Here is a 22,202-nt window from a genome sequence, read left to right on the forward strand (position 1 = left end):
CTCATTCACAATCTACAAATCCTGTGCCAAATAAGGCAATACCTTTGGGGATACAGTGTTCCCCAATATTAACACCATTGGAGCAACTGCTCACTTTTTTGCCCCTCTCCCAAGTTGGCACTTATTCTCCTAGGTTGTCTTTGAACAGCCCTTTCAAAGCATACAAAAGGAAAAGAAGAAATCTATAAGTAGGATTACATAAAATTTAAGTTACATCCATTCAGAGCAAAACACTTCCCATTATGAACATATAAACCACCAAAAGAAACAAGACAGCCAATGAGACAGTTGTATCATTGAATTTATAGAGAATTTCTAGTCAGGACAAGGTATTTATTGCAAACCTATGAAAAAACAAATAAATAAAGCCTCAAAATAATACTTTATTGAACTTGCATTGAGAACAACAGTCACACAAACATACATGGACTATTAAAACCAAGTAAAGTGATCTCCAGCATAGCGATTATGTTTGGCCCCTGTGATCACTCTGTTTAGAATTTTACAATAAGAGCACCAACATTCCATCATATTTAACAGGAATGGGTCTACACACAAGATAGCTATTGTATTAAAATCCCAATTACTCAAATACACATGCAACCACCCCCAGAAAAAAATAACCACATGGTGCAGTCTCTTTAGTTACTATAAAGAATTATAAGGTTCATGCTTTATGTAATTTTTCCACTCATTTCTCAATTTTTGGTACTTGAGTTATTACTAAAGAAAAATCTAATGGATGGTTTAACCAAAGAAAATTAATAACTAAAAAGGTCTCCTCTCCAGGAAAAAACTCTTCATTCACTTTGTTTTTGTTTGCAGTGAGGACCAGTGTAGAATCCACGACATTGGCACACATTCGGGGCAATGCATTTCCCTCCATGTACACAAGGGACATCACAAACCGCTGCAAACAAACAGAATGTCAGTCTTCTTCCAGAATTAATGTTTGTTTATACATGGTCTAATAATGGAATAAAAATAAAAATGCACTTCCCTTTGCTCCTTAATTTAACCTCATTATAGGGAATCATACAATCACACTCATCACACAAAATGTTTAAGTATAACCGGTGTGATTATTTACCACATTCAGAGTTGCAAGTCCAAACATGGATTTCCAGGGCTCAAAGGAAAACTTTGATTAAAAAGTAGGAGGTTAAATTTGGAAATATCTGGGTAGAAATTGGACCTCATTTTACAGGTGCAACAAGAACCAATTTTGGGGACCAACATTCTGAGCCATAAGTACGCCTGAAAGATGACCAACCCGATACTGGGTCAGGTGATTTTTCATGGGGTGTCCCTGGAGACTGCTTAAAACTGGCATTATGCCAGTTACATATGGACAATAAAAAAAAATCTAAAATCGTTCCTGTGGAGCCAGGAGGAGCAGGAGTGCTTAGCCAACTCCGTAGTATCTCCAATTACTCCCTCATTGGTCCTCAACCCCACCCCCAGGTGCCAACTCACCCAAATAATATTGAGGCACGAGGCCTGAATTTTGGACCGGGCTTGGGCGTTCTGATTGGAGTCCGTTTTCAGGCCCATTTCAGGCCCAAAAGCCTGTCAAGGAATTTTCACCCCATGATTTTGACTACTCTGCAACCTTAAATGTACCAGAATTCATCGGCATATGTGAAATGTGAATACTGTGTAACCAAATATCTACCTTGACATACCCAAGCATGTAAACTGGTAACCTTTATATATTTAAAAAATAATTTGAGCCCATAGTCATTTGTGTTTGCGTCTGACCAAAGATTTTGACCCAAGTAATAACAGATTAAAAGTAAATAGTACAATTTAGCCAATGGCTTAAGTAAATTGTATAGAAGAGCCACTCAATCTTAGAGTAACATTAGGATAAATAGGAAATATAGACTGTCTAAAAATGTTTTATTCGATTATTGTCATCAAAAGAAAGCTAACGACTTTACAAGCATTAAAAACGATTCACAAGGTTTTCACATTCCTATTCATGTGTACCTATTGTCTGGACTTTCACTATAATTTTAGCATGTTATTTTTGATCATACTGTACATATTTTCATAATTATGTAATGAAAGTCAGAATTTGTCGTATCTATTTAAAAAATATCTTCCATATGAGTATGACCTGCAGCTTGTCTATTTATTTACTTGAATTTATAATATTGTCCTCCAGTTGTGTTGCAATGTAGTTTCAAAGCAGCACTCAGAAAGGCGGGTCTTCACATATTGTACTGGGCCATGAAAAAATGTCTGAATTGGGAGTGCTACCAAAGCATTGCTGGCAACGGCATAATGAAGAAGGCATCTTACCTGGCATCTAACCTGGATGGCTTCTACCGCATTCTTTTCAATCTATTTTATGGAGGAATATTACATTCACTCACCTGTCCTTAGATGGAAGGAAGCAAATGTTCTTTAAAAATATAGTGTAATACCTAAATAGACTGTCTCTCTGACATCAAATCATGATTGAGCCAGAACTTTTTTTTTGCAATTCAACACTGGGAAAATCAATTCCATCCATTCAATTCTTGATAAAAACTGCATACATTTGCCCAAGATTCCATTTCCATTCCTGGCTACTTCCACTGGTTGAACCAAAGGCTGCACAACAACAGTATCCTGTTCAAATGTGAACCGAGCTCCAAAAACCATATCCTATCCATCAATTATGACTGCCTACATCCACCTCCACAACACTGCTCACCTCCACCTCTACTTCAGCCCACCACCGCTGAAACCCTTATCCATGCTTTTATTACTTCAAGACTGGAATTATCCAACATCCTCTCAAATGCCACCCTACACAAACTACAAATGATCCAAAACTCCACCACCTACATCCTAACCCACATTAAATGATGTTCATCCATCACCCGTCCTTGTCAATCGGCATTGGCTTCCTGCCCCCCCAACACACAATTCAAAGTCCTTGGCCTGGTTTACAAATCCCTCCAAGGCTTCACCTCCCTTTATATCTGTAACTTCCTTCAACATCGTACCCTAGGCTATGGCCTTTGGTACTCTGATTCTGGCCTCCTCTGCACCATCCACTTTTCTAGTCTCCTGTCTTTTGGGCATCCCCCCTTCCCACTGCTCATCCATCAGTGACAGTGCTTTCAGCTGCCTCAGCCTGTGCTATGGTACTTCTCCTTAAACCTCTTCATCATACTAATTCTCTCCCTGCCTTTCGAAGCCTCCTCAAAATATACATTTCTGGCCAAGCTTTCCTTACTTTTTTACTGCTGCTCAGTGTCCATTCTCTGCTCTGTGAAACACCTTGGGACCTATATAACACTGAAGGCACTATAAAAATACAATACATGGTATCATAGTATCATGGTAGGTACAGCACAGGAGAAGGCCATTTGGCCCAGCGGCCTGTGTCAGCTCTTTGAAAGAGCCATGCAATTAATCCCATTCCCCTGCTCTTTCCCCATAGACCTGTAAATTTTTCCCCTTCAAGTATTTATCCAATTCCCTTTTCAAAAGTTATTATTGAATCTGCTTCCACCACCATTTCAGGAAGTGTATTCCAGATCATCACAACATGCTGTGTAAAAAAATGTTTCCTCATGTCGCCTCTGGCTCTTTTGCCGATGAGCTTAAATCTGTGTCCTCTGGTTACCGACCCTTCTGCCACTGGAAACAGTTTCTCCTCATTTACTCTGTCAAAACCGTTCATGATTTTGAACACCTCTATCAAATCTCCCTTTAACCTTCTCTGTTCTAAGGAGAACAACCCCAGCTTCTCCAGTCTCTTCACATAACTGAAGTCCCTCATCCCTGGTACCATTCTAGTAAATCTCTTCTGCACCCTCTCTAAGGCCTTGACATCCTTCCTAAAGAGTGGTACCCAAAATTGAACACAATACTCCAGCTGAGGCCTAACCAGTGTCTTATAAAAAGTCATCATAACTTCCTTGCTTTTGTACTCTATGCCTCCATTAATAAAGCCCAGGTCCCATTTGCTTTTTTAAACAGCCTTCTCAACTTGTCCTGTCACCTTCAAAGATTTGTGTATGTGCACCCCCAGGTATCTCTGTTCCTGCACTCACTTTAAAATTGTACCATTTAGTTTATATTGCCTCTCCTCATTCTTCCTACCAAAATGGATCAATTCACACTTCTCTGCATTAAATTTCATCTGCTATGTGTGTGCCCATTTCACCAGTCTGTCTATGTCCTCCTGAAGTCTGTTACTATCCTCCACATTGTTTACTACATTTCTGAATTTCGTGTCATCTGCAAACTTTGAAATTATACTCTCTATACCCAAATCCAGGTCATTAATATATATCAAAAAGAACAGTGGTCCTAATACTGACCCCTGGGGAACACCACAGTATACTTCCCTCCAGTCTGAAAAACAACCATTCATCAGTACTCTCTGCTTTCTGTCCCTTAGCCAATTTTGTATCCACGCTGCCACTGTTTTTTTTATTCGTTCCTGGGATATGGGCGTCGCTGGCGAGGCCAGCATTTATTGCCCATCTCTAATTGCCCTTGAGAAGGTGGTGGTGAACCGCCTTCTTGAACCGCTGCAGTCCGTGTGGTGAAGGTTCTCTCACAGTGCTATTAGGTAGGGAGTCCCAGGATTTTGACCCAGCTACGATGAAGGAACAGCGATATATTTCCAAGTCCCTTTAATGCCATGGGCTTTAACTGTAACAAATCAGCTCTGTCATTATTAATGTGGAGAGGATGTGCCAGGAATCCAAGATGTTTGGACGCCTAGCACAGTGCATTGTGCTGCTTGTGGAGATTAAATTTGAGTAAGTTTGACTAGCGATGTTATGGCATTCCCTAGTCGAATGGATGAGGAACTGTCATGGTGCCTGTATCTCACAGAATCTTTTTGTGATTGGGTTTTTTGGTGCAATGAGATGTGGACAGAAGGTTTATGTAATATAATTGGGGAACAAAAATACTAATTAGGGAGGAGAAAAACCAGACTTAAACCCTTAACCAATGAGCAAAAAGAAAACACTTTGTAAATAACTATCATGTCAGACAAGGAATTTTATTATAAAAAGTGAATGATTTATCAAATATCATCCCCATGGAATTTTGACTATATATTAAAAGGGTGTATTATTTTTAAACAGGCATGAAATGAACTAATCAGCTATTAAAGTTGATTAATATATGGAGTAGTCTTCCAGATAAGATAGTGGCAGCAAAAATCATAAAATCATAAAAGCAGTTTAATGGTGTGGTTGGGGCAGGGGGTGAAATCATAGGTTCTATAGAGGAATGGCCAAATGGGCCAATTGGCATACCTCATCTGTACTTATCTTTATGACTAATTGAAAAATGCAGCACTTTCTCAAATGCACTAAATAAAAACACCATGAATTACAGTAAATAATAGAAAGTAATCAAATGCACTCAACATAGTTTTAGCAGAAGGAAAATAAACCAGCAGTTACACAGCTTTGGACATCTCATTATGTTTAGTCTTATATAGTACTGTGTACAATGGCAAAGCAGATTATGTCTTAAATGTAGATTCTGCCTTACCTAAATGGCAGCCTCCACCAACCCATCCATCTGGACAACTACAGATACCTGGTGCCAAACAGCTCCCACCATTCCGACATCCTTGGGGACAGATTGCTGGGTGGGGTGGGGTTGGAAGGAGAGATAACAGATATACATTTTCAGGATTCCTAATTTCAACAACATAATGAAGTCACTGACGTGCAAGAAAAAATCCCTTCCGCATTTAAACAAACTTACAAACAATGCAAAAATTTTATTTTGCCTATGTTTTTCAAAAATAAAATTCCAAACACAAGAGTTCCATTACCTTCCTGACATCTTGACCCCATCCATCCAGAGGAACACAGGCACTTCACAACACTGTTGACAGAGATGCACTCTCCACCATTGAGACAGCCACCTTCACAAGTTGCTACATGGAAAAAACAATCGTGTGCAATAAAGTTTCGTACATTTGAAAGTTTTTTTATTTTTAATTTTATTTTTAAACAAGCAGTAATCCTAATCCCACGTACCTGCTCTGTTCCCATATTCTTTTATTCCCCTATCTTTCCTGATGTCCACCTATCTAATTTAATATAATGGGGGGAAAATTGGATAAGGGTCCGTTCTGAGCGACGTAGCGCTAACACCCCGCGCCCGACGGACCCTGGGCAGGTAAGACGCAAGTTTGGTCCCAATCAGCGTTCCTTTCCAGGCCTTGCACGTGGAATCAATGCAATTTGCACTTTCCACCACCAGAGGGAGCTCAATCTCTTAAAGGGAGGATGTTTCTTAGAAATCTCTTAAAAGGTACCTTATTTGCTGAAATTAACAATCTACTGTGTGCATGGAGTCAGAACAGAGATCAGACATCGCACACGTAAAACACAGATGCAGATCCCATCCCTATGTTTACACACTGATGAGTTATGTCAAAAAATTGAATAAAGGTTGTGCACTACTAAATCCCACATCCTCCAATCTGCACGCCAGGCCTCACCAATCTGCCGATCTGAGTTGGTACCAGGCCTGCGAGAGTACGTGCATCAAGGTTCTCTGCTGATGCACTAGAGACCTTGGGTGCAAGAGGTGGACAGAAGGAGGGACATCCTTTATTCGCAGGGCGGGGGGGGGGGGGGGGGTGGCAAGAGGCGCTCCGGACATATACTCAAAAGGCAGTGGGAGGCAGCGGGGGACAAAGTCAATGCCAGGCACACAGCATCATGAACATGGATGCTATGCAGGAAGAAGTTCAATGCTTTGACATGAGTGGTCAAGGTGAATGAGGTCAACTGTCAAGTGGCGTCTCCTACCAACTGCACCACGCATTCCCCCCCTTACCAATAAAATCTTTCCACTAGTACTCAACTCTTCCAATCAGATGCTTCCTCTTGCCCTTACACATTACCACTGTTTCAAGCCGCCCACCCACAACTCACAGGCCACACACAGTGGCAGCTATTCAACCATGACAGGCACATCACCCAGACACACGTCCCATTTTCTTGCAGGAGAAGGTGGCACATATCAAGAGGCAGCAAGTGGCCGTGGCATTAGCCCCTCGAACCTGTTCCACCATTCAATGAGACCATGGTGGACCTGTGACCTAACTCCATATACCCGTTTTAGTCCCATATCCCTTAATACCCTTAGTTCACAGAAATCTATCAATCTCAGATTTAACATTCACAAGCAAGCTAGTATCAACTGCCGTCTGCAGAAGACCGTTCCAAACCTCTCCCACCCTTTGCGTGTAGAAGCATTTCCTAACTTCACTCCTGCACGTCCTGGCTCTAAATGTTAGGCTATGTCCCCGCGTCCTCGTATTCAGGTCTAGGAGACCTCCAAAAACAGTTACAAATGTCTCAGCAGCCAGAGGCAATAATCCAGCCACTAACCTGTAAATCCTGCATGGTCCCTTTAAATAGCACCAGTGGGGGGTCCTCCAGGCACTTTAGGACATGTTCAGGTGGTCGGGGTTAAGACTCTGCGTTAAGTCCCAAAATAGTGACTATCACTTTAAATCAGCATTGCACACTGATTGAAGCCATTTTCTCCCTACTTTACATGATTCCAGAGTTTCTTATCTGCACCTGCGCAAACTCCTATACCACGATGGCGTCCGGTACACGTCAAGCAGGAAACATGCATGCGCATCTAAGATGCCATCTTGGATGTCGGAGAGGCCGTTTAGCACCAATAAAACGGGCGCTACACGGCCCAATTTAGCGCCCCAAATGTCTCAGCTGCAATCACTAACTCTGGTTCACAACCCTCTATGTAAAAATCGTTACTCCTGCTCTCTAACCTAAATCACTTACCTTTAATCTTATCTCTATTTCCCCTCATTCAAACCCCTCAATCACTGGAAACAGTTAATTTCTATTTACTATGTTCCATCCCTTCATAATTTTAAACACCTCCAGCAAATCACCCCTCAATCCCCTCTGATTGATTGAAATTTATGCATCAAATATATGTTAACTATAAAAACTCAAAATATTTGAATTAATGCAAAACTGTACACAGTCTTAAATATTAATAAAATACTAAGTTTTAAAATTAGTTCCATATAAATAATTTCCACCCTAGGTCTATGATTTTAATACCATAGAACATAATTTTCCTTTAGATTATGTGAGAAATTATTTGTTTAAAAGAAACTTCTTGCAAATGATAATAAATAATTAGAATTCTAAGAGTATCTCACACATATTTGTTTACATAGAATCTTATACATTAGTTAAACGGCATCAGCCAAGGCAGGATTAATGCATTTTAACGATCACAGAAGCGAGGACTTATGGAATAACTGCTTGCTTGAAATGTCTAGTGCGGGGGTAATGCAGAGCTTGCAGTACACATATATAGAACATTAATTATTAGGCTTTGATTAATGATAAAACTGGTGAGATTTCTAATGACTGGAAACAATTGGTGAGATAGTCAACTCACTTCACCAATAGAAACTGAGCAGCAGTATATTAAGCCACCAGAGATTTTTTTTGAAGTGCTACAAGTTCTACAGCTGTAGCCAAGAATCAGCACTAGCAGTGTTGGTCTACCTTTTCCAGGTTTTCTTGCAATTACTGCCAAACCTAACCGATTCCAGATCAGCAGAGTTACACAGCAAGTCAGTGCATTGCAAAAAAGACCACACCCTCTCCATAATTCTAGTATTAAATTCTACTTGCTGTGGAACATTTAGTCAACATCTGCACTGACTACACTAATTGATCACATCAAATGTCTTCTTGGTTTTGCGATTGTAGCTACTTGCAATAGTCTCAGATGGGGTAGAATTATAGAAGCTTTAAACTTATGTCACAGTCTTGATTAACTAGCGATGTATTTGACTCAAGATAATAGCTATCTTTGTAAAAGCCTCCATGAATTGTAGGACATTCTAAAATTTGTGGCAGGTGACTCTTGGTTATAAGATACAAACGAGCCATTAATAACTAGAAAACTCCCACACCAGTTAAAATATGACAACATGAGCCAAGCAAACAGAACCATTAACAAAGGTCCTTTGGACCTAATCTCCCAAGATTTCTGTACATGAGAAAACTATGGTCAGTGGAGGAGACTAGGAATGGATTTTCGCCTACCTGACCTATCTCATAAGTCCCATGCTAGTTGTTTTATATGTTACAGGCTAGAACTGCTGAAGTTATTGTATAAACAAACAATCAATGTGCTCGTACCAAATTTCTCCCTCCATTATTATAAAGGGCGGAGATTACAATTATTTTAAAATGGTTTACTGCCTCTTAAAGTATTGGAAAGAGAAATTTGGAAGTCATTGCCACCAGCAGTAATTTCTACCCTTAGAGCGGTACTTTCCACTGGTCACTAACATTAACCAACAGAGAAGAATATACCTGCTCCCCAAAGTATGAAGGGAGACTTATTAACAGATTTCACACTAAAGAATCAGATGAAACATTTTGGATATACTTAAAAGAATTGGATTGGTTTGACTATTACTGATAGTGAAGATCAATACATAGCTAATTGTTGGGTGATATGGTTTTACCTGGATCGAGGGGTAGCCTTAGGGCCACACTGTCATGTAACAGATCACCCAATAATAACTTAGTTAACAACCACGCTCCACCTTTAAATGTGACTGTGTAGTACCATTTGCTGCAAGTGGATTCTGGAGAAGACAGAGTGAAACACATGAATCGCCTGCTCTTACAGGAACCTCATGTGTTCTATAAAAAAGGGTACGGATTAGAAATGATGAGTGTAATAATATACAATTTTCATATTACCAATAAAAAGGAGAGCTGATTGAGAAAAAGATTTTATTGCTCACAATCTGCTCCATTGTTAGAAAGTAATTAGGAAAGCAAAAACAAAACTAGAAAATCAATGATAACTGGCCAAGCAAACTAAACTGAATAAGGACAGTACAGTTATAGGGGCTACAAGCTGGTGATTGAACATCAGTCATCTCTATAGGAAAATTGTTACATCTTACAGAATTTAGTCAGATTTGTTTCCTATCAAGAGTAGAAATCAGAAAATCAGTAACAAACACTAATTTGATAAATATGCTATTATACTTTTAAAATATTTAAGAATTACAGTTAAAACACTCAGGAGGGTCAACACTGTTCAGGGCAGAGCAGTTCAGTTGTTTGGCCCTTCTACTAAACTCAATATTCACCTCCTCCGTTATCTGCACATTGCAGCTGCATTATGTACTATCTATAGGATGCAGATCTCATTGCCCTTACTTAAACAGCATCTCATAGCCCTGCAACCTCTTGCACAGAGAAGGACAATAGCTGCAACATCATAGGAACATCACCACCTCCAAATCACACACCATCCTGACTTGGACTGCTGTTCCTATATCATCACTGGATCAAAATCCTGGAATTCTTGCCTAACACCATCATGAGAGCACCATCATCACAAAAACTGCAGCACTTCAAGAAGAAAGCCCCACCACCACCCCCCTCGCCCCCCCCAACATCACCGTCTCAGGGCAACCAGGGATGGACGATAAATGTGGCCTTGCCAGCATCGCCCTCATCTCAAGAACAAATAAGTAAAGAAAGTGGAGGCCCAATGCAGACATGGTGTAAAAGGAGGGTGATCTAAAGCAAAACATGGCAGAAAAGTTGCACACTAGAACTGGGAGGGACAGTGGAATCAGGGGAAGCAGTTCAGATTAATTGGACAAAACAAGATTCAGGCAGAACAAGGGTAGATGACATTTTTTTTATTCGTTCATGGGATGTGGGCGTCGCTGACGAGGCCGGCATTTATTGCCCATCCCTAATTGCCCTTGAGAAGGTGGTGGTGAGCCGCCTTCTTGAAACGCTGCAGTCCGTGTGGTGACGGTTCTCCCACAGTGCTGTTAGGAAGGGAGTTCCAGGATTTTGACCCAGCGACGATGAAGGAACGGCAATAGATTTCCAAGTGGGGATGGTGTGTGACTTGGAGGGGAACGTGCAGGTTGTGTTGTTCCCACGTGCCTGCTGCTCTTGTCCTTCTAGGTGGTAGAGATCGCGGGTTTGGGAGGTGCTGTCGAAGAAGCCTTGGCGAATTGCTGCAGTGCATCCTGTGGATGGTACACACTGCAGCCACTGTGCGCCAGTGGTGAAGGGAGTGGATGTTTAGGGTGGTGGATGGGATGCCAATCAAGCGGGCTGCTTTGTCCTGGATGGTGTTGAGCTTCTTGAGTGTTGTTGGAGCTACACTCATCCAAGCAAGTGGAGAGTATTCCATCACACTCCTGACTTGTGCCTTGTAGATGGTGGAAAGGCTTTGGGGAGTCAGGAGGTGAGTCACTCACAGCAGAATACCCAGCCTCTGACCTGCTCTTGTAGCCACAGTATTTATGTGGCTGGTCCAGTTAAGTTTCTGGTCAATGGTGACCCTCAGGATGTTGATGGTGGGGGATTCTGCGATGGTAATGCCGTTGAATGTCGAGGGGAGGTGGTTAGACTCTCTCTTGTTGGAGATGGTCATTGCCTGGCACTTATCTGGCGCGAATGTTACTTGCCACTTATGAGCCCAAGCCTGGATGTTGTCCAGGGCTTGCTGCATGCGGGCACAGACTGCTTCATTATCTGAGGGGTTGCGAATGGAACTGAATACTGTGCAATCATCAGCGAACATTCCCATTTCTGACCTTATGATGGAGGGAAGGTCTTTGAAGCAGCTGAAGATGGTTGGGTCTAGGACACTGCCCTGAGGAACTCCTGCAGCAATGTCCTGGGGCTGAGATGATTGGCCTCCAACAGCCACTACCATCTTCCTTTGTGCTAGGTATGACTCCAGCCACTGCAGAGTTTTCCCCCTGATTCCCATGGACTTCAATTTTACTAGGGCTCCTTGCTGCCACACTCGGTCAAATGCTGCCTTGATGTCAAGAGCAGTCACTCTCACCTCACCTCTGGAATTCAGCTCTTTTGTCCATGTTTGGACTAAGGCTGTAATGAGGTCTGGAGCCCAGTGGTCCTGACGGAACGCAAACTGAGCATCGGTGAGCAGGTTATTGGTGAGTAAGTGCCGCTTGATAGCACTGTTGACGACACCTTCCATCACTTTGCTGATGATTGAGAGTAGATTGATGGAGCGGTAATTGGCCAGATTGGATTTGTCCTGCTTTTTGTGGACGGGACATACCTGGGCAATTTTCCACATTGTCGGGTAGATGCCAGTGTTGTAGCTGTACTGGAACAGCTTAGCTAGAGGCACAGCTAGTTCTGCAGCACAAGTCTTCAGCACTACAGCTGGGATGTTGTTGGGGCCCATAGCCTTTGCTGTATCCAGTGCACTCAGCTGTTTCTTGATATCACGTGGAGTGAATTGAATTTGCTGAAGACTGGCTTCTGTGATGCTGGGGATATCGGGAGGAGGTCGAGATGGATCATCCAATCGGCACTTCTGGCTGAAGATGGTTGCAAACACTTCAGCCTTGTCTTTTGCACTCACGTACTTGACTCCGCCATTATTGAGGATGGGGATGTTTGCAGAGCCTCCTCCTCCCGTAAGTTGTTTAATTTAAATGTAAACAACTACAAAGTACTACACATAAGAAGGAAACATAAGTATTCCATGGTGTTGAAATAGTTAAGGATGATGCTGAAAGGGACCTTGGCATCTTAGTAGACTCAACACTAAACATGTCCGCTCCATCAAAAGTCTGACCACATATCCCCTCCATCACTAAGACTGCCTACTTCCACCTCCATAACATCGCATGTCTCTGCCCTGCCTCAGCTCATCTGCTGCTGAAACCCTCATCCATGCCTTTGTAACCTCTAGACTTGTCTATTCCAATGCTCTTCTGGCTGGTCTCCCATCTTCCACCCTCCACAAACTTGAGTTCATCCAAAACTCTGCTGTCCATATCCTAACTCGCACCAAGTCCCGTTCACCCATCACCCCTGTGCTCGCTGGCCTTCATTGGCTCCTGGTCCAGGAACGTCTCAATTTTAAAATTCTCATCCTTGTTTTCAAATCCCTCCATGGCCTCGCACTCCCTATCTGTGTAACCTCCTCCAGCCCTACAACCCTCCGAGATCTCTGCATTCCTCCAACTCTTGCCTCTTGCGCATCCCCGATTTTAATCGTTCCACTATTGGCGGCCGTGCCTTCAGCTGCCTAGGCCCTAAGCTCTGGAATTCCCTCCCTAAACCTCTCTGCCTCTCTACCTTTCTCTCCTCCTTTAAGGCCTCTCTTTAAAACCTACCTCTTTGACCAAGCTTTTGGTCACCAGTCCTAATTTCTCCTTATATGACTCGGTGTCAAATTTTGTTTGAAAATCGCTCCTGTGAAGCGCCTTTGAACATTTTACTAGGTTAAAGGCACTATAGTAATGCAAATTGTTGTTGTCCAACCAATCCAGAGCACCAATCAACAGAGCTATTAGAATGTTGAACCTCATAGCCAAAACAGTAAAATATAAGTCAGAAAAAGTGCTAATCTGAACTCTTCAGACTACCCCTAGAATATTATGTCCATTTAAAGTTGCTGAGAAGTAAGAGAAACATTAAAGCTTTGGAGACAGTGCAGAGAAGAGCCACGAGGCTAATCCCCAGGGTCTGAGTTATGAAGAAAAACTGGAGAAACTTTAGCTTTTCGCTCTGGAAAGATGGCAAATGTGAGTTGGGGCATATTTTACTCAGAGCTGGGAACCCCACGGGTCCACAGATATTCACGTGACGAACCCACAAGCCAATTGAGTTTGTCACAATTTGCAATTGCAACTCTATTGAAGATGAGTATTTCAGCTTCTGTGTTTTCCACACACCAGGCAGTCAGACTGACAGGCTGCCTGCCTGTTGGTAGTGAAGGAAGCCATGAATCGGAGAGAGGGGTGGGAGGGAGAGAGAGATCATCAGCACTGCAAAAAATTGGAGGGGTGGAGGGGAGGTAAGGGGATGTGGATGACATGGGGTGATTCAGCCAGCATGGGGATTGTGGGGGGGGGTCATCATCCAGCATTGGACATCGGGGGGGGGGTGGTGTTGGCCAATCGAATCGCAGGGGTCTTGTCGGCCTGGTGAACTTGTTGGGCCTGGATGAAGTACTCCTGCTCCTCTGGGCCCACAAGGAGTGCAATAAATGAACTCACGTCATGGATCCGGCTCCTCCCGCCTGCTTTCACCTGACGTGAATTGGAAGCGACGGGAAACCTGAACAGGTAAGGTTCAATTTATTTTATTATTCCAATACACAAAATATTAAGTACCTCAAGTATTTTAATGCGGGACATTGCCCCTTTATGTATCGGCCCACCGGCTTTAAGTGGGAGCGCGACTTCCTGGTGTCTGCTGTCCACATTCAGACAAACCTGCCTGGGTTAAACCCAGAAGTGGGTACGTTCGAGCTGGGAATTGATCCAACTCCAAATATCTACTATTTTGATTGGCCACCCACCCCCAACCTACCTATTCTTTGAGGTTAAAATTACCCCTTTGATCTTTGAGGTATACAAGTTAGTTAAGGGAATGGAAAAAGTTAATTCAGAATATTACTTTACGTTGCAAGAGTAGGGTAAGGGAAAACAGGTTCAAACTAGTTTTAAAAAAGTAATTTTAGAACTGATAAAGAAATTCTTCACACAGAGAATGATCAATATATGGAATAAACTTCCAGATAGCGTAGTGCAGATGAAAAACCCTAGAGGCAATTAAGAAACGATTGGTTGCTCCAATGGTAAAGAGAGTGGTGCCTATAGGATCTTGCTGGATGGATGAATTTAGTTAACCAATTGACTTCTCTCATCCCTAACCATCTTGTGATGTACAAAAAGTGGAACTAGAAATTCCCCTTTAACTTGAACAGCATGTAATTATTGATCTATAGTTCCTGGTGACATTGGTATCCCTCAGATTTCATTCCCTGCACAGTATCGTTATTTGGAACAGTGAGATTCAGCAAACCATAGCTGGTGGATAATTAGCCGACCTATCTTTCAATGATTAATAAAAAGAAAACTTTCACTTGTGTATATGGATATATGGTTGGCTGGTAGGTAGCATTAAGGACATTTGTACTATATTCCATTTGTGGTGACAACTGGTAGAATCATAGAATCATAGAATGGTTACAACACAGAAGAAGGCCATTCAGCCCATGCCGGCTCTTTGTAAGAGCAATCCAGTTAGTCCCATTCCCCTGCTCTTTCCCCGTTGCCCTGCAATTCTTTTCCCCTTCAAGTATTTATCCAATTCCTTTTTGAAAGCCACGATTGAATCTGATTCCACCATCCTTTCAGGCAGCGCATTCCATAGGAACATAGGAACAGGAGTAGGCCATTCAGCCCCTTGTGCCTGCTCCGCCATTTGATAAGACCATGACTGATCTGTGATCTAACTCCATTTACCTGCCTTTGGCCCATATCCCTTAATACCTTTGGTTGCCAAAAAGCTATCTATCTCACATTTAAATTTAGCAATTGAGCTAGTATCAATTGCCGTTGCAGAAGAGAGTTCCAAACTTCTACAACCCTTTGTGTGTAGAAATGTTTTCTAATCTCGCTCCTGAAAGGTCTGGCTCTAATTTTTAGACTGTGCCCCCTACTCCTAGAATCCCCAACCAGTGGAAATAGTTTCTCTATCTGTTCCCCTTAATATCTTATAAACTTCGATCAGATCACCCCTTAACTTTCTAAACTCCAGAGAATACAACCCCAATTTGTGTAATCTCTCCTTGTAACTTAACCCTTGAAGTCTGGGTATCATTCTAGTAAACCTACGCTGCACTCCCTCCAAGGCCAATATGTCCTTCCGAAGGTGCGGTGCCCAGAACTGCTCACAGTACTCCAGGTGTTGTCTAACCAGGGTTTTGTATAGCTGCAGCATAACTTCTGCCCCCTTGTACTCTAGTCCTCTAGATATAAAGGCCAGCATTCCATTAGCCTTCTTGATTATTTTCTGCACCTGTTCATGACACTTCAATGATCTATGTACCTGTACCCCTAAGTCCCTTTGGACATCCACTGTTTTTAAACTTTTTACCATTTAGAAAGTACCCTGTTCTATCCTTTTTTGATCCAAAGTGGATGACCTCACATTTGTCTACATTGAATTCCATTTGCCACAGTTTTGCCCATTCACCTAATCTATCAATATCGCTTTGTAATTTTATGTTTTAACTACACTGCTTATAGAATCATAGAATCATAGAAGTTACAACATGGAAACAGGCCCTTCGGCCCAACATGTCCATGTCGCCCAGTTTATACCACTAAGCTAGTCCCAATTGCCTGCACTTGGCCCATATCCCTCTATACCCATCTTACCCATGTGACTGTCCAAATGCTTTTTAAAAGACAAAATTGTACCCGCCTCTACTACTGCCTCTGGCAGCTCGTTCCAGACACTCACCACCCTTTGAGTGAAAAAATTGCCCCTCTGGACCCTTTTGTATCTCTCCCCTCTCACCTTAAATCTATGCCCCCTCGTTATAGACTCCCCTACCTTTGGGAAAAAATTTTGGCTATCTACCTTATCTATGCCCCTCATTATTTTATAGACTTCTATAAGATCACCCCTTAACCTCCTACTCTCCAGGGAAAAAAGTCCCAGTCTGTCTAACCTCTCCCTATAAGTCAAACCATCAAGTCCCAGTAGCATCCTAGTAAATCTTTTCTGCACTCTTTCTAGTTTAATAATATCCTTTCTATAATAGGGTGACCAGAACTGTACACAGTATTCCAAGTGTGGCCTCACCAATGCCCTGTACAACGTCAACAAGACATCCCAACTCCTGCATTCAATGTTCTGACCAATGAAACCAAGCATGCCGAATGCCTTCTTCACCATCCTATCCACCTGTGACTCCACTTTCAAGGAGCTATGAATCTGTACTCCCAGATCTCTTTGTTCTATAACTCTCCCCAACGCCCTACCATTAACGGAGTAGGTCCTGACCCGATTCGATCTGCCAAAATGCATCACCTCACATTTATCTAAATTAAACTCCATCTGCCATTCATCGGCCCACTGGCCCAATTTATCAAGATCCCGTTGCAATCCTAGATAACCTTCTTCACTGTCCACAATGCCACCAATCTTGGTGTCATCTGCAAACTTACTAACCATGCCTCCTAAATTCTCATCCAAATCATTAATATAAATAACAAATAACAGCGGACCCAGCACCGATCCCTGAGGCACACCGCTGGACACAGGCATCCAGTTTGAAAAACAACCCTCTACAACCACCCTCTGTCTTCTGTCGTCAAGCCAATTTTGTATCCAATTGGCTATCTCACCTTGGATCCCATGAGATCTAACCTTATGTAACAAGCTACCATGCGGTACCTTGTCAAAGGCTTTGCTAAAGTCCATGTAGACCACGTCTACTGCACAGCCCTCATCTATCTTCTTGGTTACCCCTTCAAAAAACTCAATCAAATTCGTGAGACATGATTTTCCTCTCACAAAACCATGCTGACTGTTCCTAACTAGTCCCTGCCTCTCCAAATGCCTGTAGATCCTGTCCCTCAGAATACCCTCTAACAACTTACACACTTACAATGCCACCAATCTTTGTGTCATCGGCAAACTTAGATATGAGACTTTCTATGCCTTCATCTAAGTCGTTAATAAATATTGTGAATAATTGAGGCCCCGAGACAGATCCCTGCGGGACTCCACTAGTCACATCCTGCCAATGTGAGTACCTACCCATTATCCCTACTCTCTGTTGCCTTTCGCTCAGCCAACTTCCTAACCAAGTCTGTACTTCTCCCTCGATTCCATGGGCTTCTATCTTAGCTAACAGTCTCTTATGTGGGACTTTATCAAATGCCTTCTGGAAGTCCATATAAATAACATCCATTGGCATTCCCCTGTCCACTACTTTAGTCACCTCTTCAAAAAATTCAATCAGGTTTGTCAGGCACGACCTACCTTTCTCAAATCTGTGCTGGCTCTCTCTGATTAACTGAAAGTTCTCGAGGTGTTTAGTCACCCTATCCTTAATTATAGACTCCAGCATTTTCCCCACAACAGATGTTTGGCTAACTGGTCTATAATTCCCTGGTTTCCCTCTCTCTCCAGATCATAACCACTCGCTGTGTAAAAAAGCTTTTCCTCATGTCACCTTTGGTTCTTTTGCCAATCACCTTAAATCTGTGTCCTCTGGTTCTTGACCCTTCCGCCAATGGGAACAGTTTCTCTTTATTTACTTTATCTAAACCCTTCATGATTTTGAACACTTCTATCAAATCTCCTCTCAACCTTCTCTGCTCTAAGGAGATCAACCCCAGCTTCTCCAGTCGATCCACGCAACTGAAGTCCCTCATCCCTGGAATCATTCTAGTAAATCTTTTCTGCACCCTCTCCAAGGCCTTCACATCCTTCCTAAAGTGCAGTGCCCAGGATTGGACACAATACTCCAGTTGTGGCCCAACCAGTGTTTTATAAACATTCAACATAACTTCCTTGGTTTCATACTCTATGCCTCTAATTATAAAGCCCAAGATCCCATATGATTTTTTAACCACTTTCTCAACCTGTCCTGCCACCTGCACATTTACCCCCAGGTCTCTCTGTTCCTGCATCCCCTTTACAATTGTACCATTTAGTTTATATTGCCTCTCCTTGTTCTTCCTGCCAAAATGTATCACTTCGCACATCTCTGCATTAAATTCCATCTGCCATGTGTCCGCCCATTCCACCAGCCTATGTCCTCTTGAAGTCTATTACTATTATCCTCACTGTTTGCTACACTTCCAAGTTTTGTATCATCTGCAAATTTAGTTCAATGGTAGTTCAATCTGCTGAAAATTTAACTCCCGTTTGCCATTATAAATGAATAGAACAGGCAATGTCTGGTTGGCTCTGTGATGAAATCCATGGCAAGCAGTAGCCCTGGGCCAATTTAGAGTTCATCCAGCATGTAACAAATGAATGGAACTCAAGTCCAGCTCCGAGTGGCGTCTGGTCCCAGACTGCTAAATATAAACCAAAATGAAATGGGGAAAGTGGATGCAAATCCCAGCAAGAATTCAAGTTATTTTCGTTTTAAACGCAGCGCTATGAGCACAAGTAGCGGAGAAGGTAACTTAGCGAATCATTGTGAAGAGTGAGAGTAGATAGAACAGGAATGGCCACTTTTTGGTTCAGGAAGCTACCCTTCATGAACCAGCAGGTGGCACATTCTACTGTTAGCCCCAATTATGGCTCCAGGTTTCAACATAAACAAAGGCAGAATCGCCAATATTCTGGAAATTTACAAATATCTAACTTAGTAAGTTGCCGTCCAAACTTCAGAAAAACTTTTGCGGCCAATGATTTGGTCAAATTTGTGGTTTAGTTATAAACAAAGTCTGATTCGTGATCTTCCAATTTCAAAGGAGAATCCCCAGCCAGACTGGACACATAGAAGCAGCATTGAGCAAATCCCAAAGAAATACTGTTAACAAAGTAACTCCGCGTGAATTATAGAGTGTATTTTACAAACAACCCAAGTTGATTTGTAAAGTGAGTGAAGGGGCGTGTCCTGTAAACGAATTAAGAAACGACTAACAACAAAACTAAGCGGTTTACAGTTTCTCTTTGTAATAATGAGTTGATTTTTTTCTAATTCTATGTACCTTTGTGGCAATATCTTCCTCCAACTCCAGGCGGACATCGGCACTTCCCAGGACGAAGACACTCTCCACCGTTCTTGCACTTCGGATAACAAGTTACTAGAATCACATTTAATTAGGTGTGAATGTGTCTTTTCCCCACTAACTGCAGACATAGCAATTCGAATGCGACATTTAAGAGCCATTCACTTATCATTGCAACACATTTTAACAGTTTTTAGGCACATAAAAATTAAGAATCAAAATGGAATTTTATTCAAGTTTCCACACTTAAAATTCAGTTCTTTAATGTTCTCAGTTATGGGGGGGGGGAGGACATGACTGGTCAATTTCCTATCCGAAGTTTTATTACCCTTCGGCTGGTTTTACAATCATATCCAGTCCATAAAGCACGAAGCTACCATCCTGGTGTGAACTTCTTCAGGAATACAAGCAAAGGCTTTATTGAACACCGCTTACTTCCGACTCGAACTTTTTTATTGACTCGGTCGCTTCTTCGTTCATTCACACAAAATCAAATTGTTTAAGCGACCAACGAAATTTGGTTTACCCTCAAAGCCCTCCCAGCTAAACAGGTCGTGCCAATTATACAGTTGTTAAGTCTGTCTTTTATTTTTGCTGGACCCAAAAGTTTTCTCGGAAACATGATTACTTGATCTCTTTAACGTTCAATTACAATTTCGTCTCAAATAAGTTTTATGGATTTTTATTTTTAATTTTTGAAAGTATATTTTTAAAAGTCCCTTCCTATGTCGACGATTCTACCTTCCAAAAAAAATACGTGGAGATAAATGTCGAATTAAAAGTAATCTGTGAAATTGATCTGAAATTGACCCGCGCTTTTCCTGTAACTCTAAAATACAGCATTGTATAAAATACAGGTGTTTATTTACCATACTGGCAGAGATCGCCCTCGTATCCTTTGGAACAGAAGCAGGTGTTGTTCCTGATACACAAACCCACATGCTGACAGGGAGGATCGCACTTCGCTTTGGGATCGAAAACAAAAGGAACAACCACTCCACGTGATGCTTTCGACCGAGCTTCGCAAAGCCCCATCAGCAGGAAGACCAAACATTGCAAAATGAACAAAACCGCACCGAACCGTGTCGTCGGAACATTCATTTTGTTTTGGCTGCTTGGGTGCCTGGTCTGAGCTGGAAGTTCACTGAGAGCATCTGGCTTCTCTCGTGAAGTTTCAGCCCAGCTTCTGACCACCCCCCGAGTCTCCCACTCCCACACACTCCAATTGGTTGTATGCAATGATTTTAAGTCAGTTTGGGGAAATTGACGAGGAAAATGGAGCTCGATGAATAATGCATAATGCAATACCAAACACTCGGGGATACAGGTTTCTGGAATTCTGTAACACGTTCAGGTTTTAATCCAATACCTACTTTTTGATTTTTTAAAACATTAAAACTTCACAACTAACCCGCTATGCAAAAAGAATGGCAATTTGCAGAAGTCAGCAGTAGTTGGAAGAAAAACCTAATGCTTCAGGTGTTCTTGTGTCTCCACGATTAGTATCTCGGTAAAACATCACAAACAATAGGTAATGCATGGTAAACGGTAAAACAAATATAAATCAAAAATAAAAAGTTAAAGAGGAAAATACTACATTTTTGGATATCAATTTTTTGTCCAATTAATGTGATTTTATTTCAACGTTATTAATACTTTACAAACAGATCTATGGTTTCCGAAAATACTCTGAAAGAACTTGGTAAAATAATTGGTTACTGTGTAAGACATTTTGAAAATAAATGATATAAAGGACTGCAATAGTTTATGTTACCACATCCTTGACTTGAATTAAAATTGCTTGCATATTTTAATACAGCTTCAACATTCTGTAAAGTTTGTTGTTGCTATTGGCATCAATAGTGCTACAGAAAGTCATTTGTCTTCTTTAAACTACTTACTGACTAAGTCCTTGTGTTTTTATGGCACTAATAGAGTGAGTGTATAAATGGAGCTCTTTTTAATGACCAGGTGCTTAAATACTAGCATTATCTCATCCCCAGAACATTTCACACTGGGTTGTAGGGGGAAAAAAGCAGCCATTTGCCCACTTGAACTGTGACAGTATGAGTGTGTATTGTTATCTGCTCCTACACGTTCTATACAAAATATTAGTTGGCTGTAAAAAAAAGGCAAATGTAGTAAGTGTTTACATTCTGCCAGCAGGAGTGTCTGGTCTGGAGATTCTCAAATTCTTTGGGTGATAAATGCATGGTAATTATGCACTGCTATGAATTCAATAATGTATCATTTAGCATTTTAATCCTGTAAAAAAACTCATCCTTAATAGTATGTTAAATCAACATAGGCAAATGTGTTTTCAAGAATTGGATTAAAGTACATTAATTAATTGGAAATCACCCATATTAACCATGGGATAATACTCTTGGCAAAGCATTTTGAGAATGGCATCTCCTGTTAACAGAACCGGAAAATCATTGTTTCTGGAGCAGTTGAATAAACTCTTGATAGAGGAAATGGGCCTTCATCTTTTTGAATTCACCAAACCCCAGCACCCACAGTCTGACCCTGAAAAAGATGTTTCAAGGGCTAGGATGCAAATCTTTCAGTATAAATTAGTCTAGGAGGTGGCAGAAGGAAGATTGAATTCAGCTAA

General features: G+C 41.7%; 1 protein-coding gene across 1 annotated transcript; it reads right to left on the bottom strand.

The window, feature by feature from the left end:
- Window positions 1-295: 295 nt before the first annotated feature.
- On the bottom strand, window positions 296-20,768 carry seraf (Schwann cell-specific EGF-like repeat autocrine factor). Its single transcript, XM_067998515.1, has 5 exons — window positions 20,455-20,768; window positions 19,565-19,660; window positions 5,810-5,914; window positions 5,521-5,616; window positions 296-910 (listed from the first exon to the last, which is right to left on the bottom strand). The coding sequence occupies exons 1-5, from the start codon at window positions 20,684-20,686 to the stop codon at window positions 801-803; spliced, it is 639 nt and encodes a 212-aa protein (XP_067854616.1). The 5' UTR covers window positions 20,687-20,768; the 3' UTR covers window positions 296-800.
- Between the last annotated feature and the right edge of the window lie 1,434 nt (window positions 20,769-22,202).

The sequence above is a fragment of the Heptranchias perlo genome, chromosome 2 (assembly GCF_035084215.1).
Source record: "Heptranchias perlo isolate sHepPer1 chromosome 2, sHepPer1.hap1, whole genome shotgun sequence".
NCBI classification, from domain to species: domain Eukaryota; kingdom Metazoa; phylum Chordata; class Chondrichthyes; order Hexanchiformes; family Hexanchidae; genus Heptranchias; species Heptranchias perlo.

Coding starts and splice junctions, on each gene's coding strand:
- seraf (XM_067998515.1), bottom strand. CDS start 20,686: ATGAATGTTCCGACGACACGGTTCGGTGCGGTTTTGTTCATTTTGCAA. Junction 5,915..19,564: donor AGGAAGATATTGCCACAAAG/GTACATAGAATT, acceptor TTTTCCATGTAG/CAACTTGTGAAGGTGGCTGT. Junction 5,617..5,809: donor GGGGTCAAGATGTCAGGAAG/GTAATGGAACTC, acceptor CACCCCACCCAG/CAATCTGTCCCCAAGGATGT.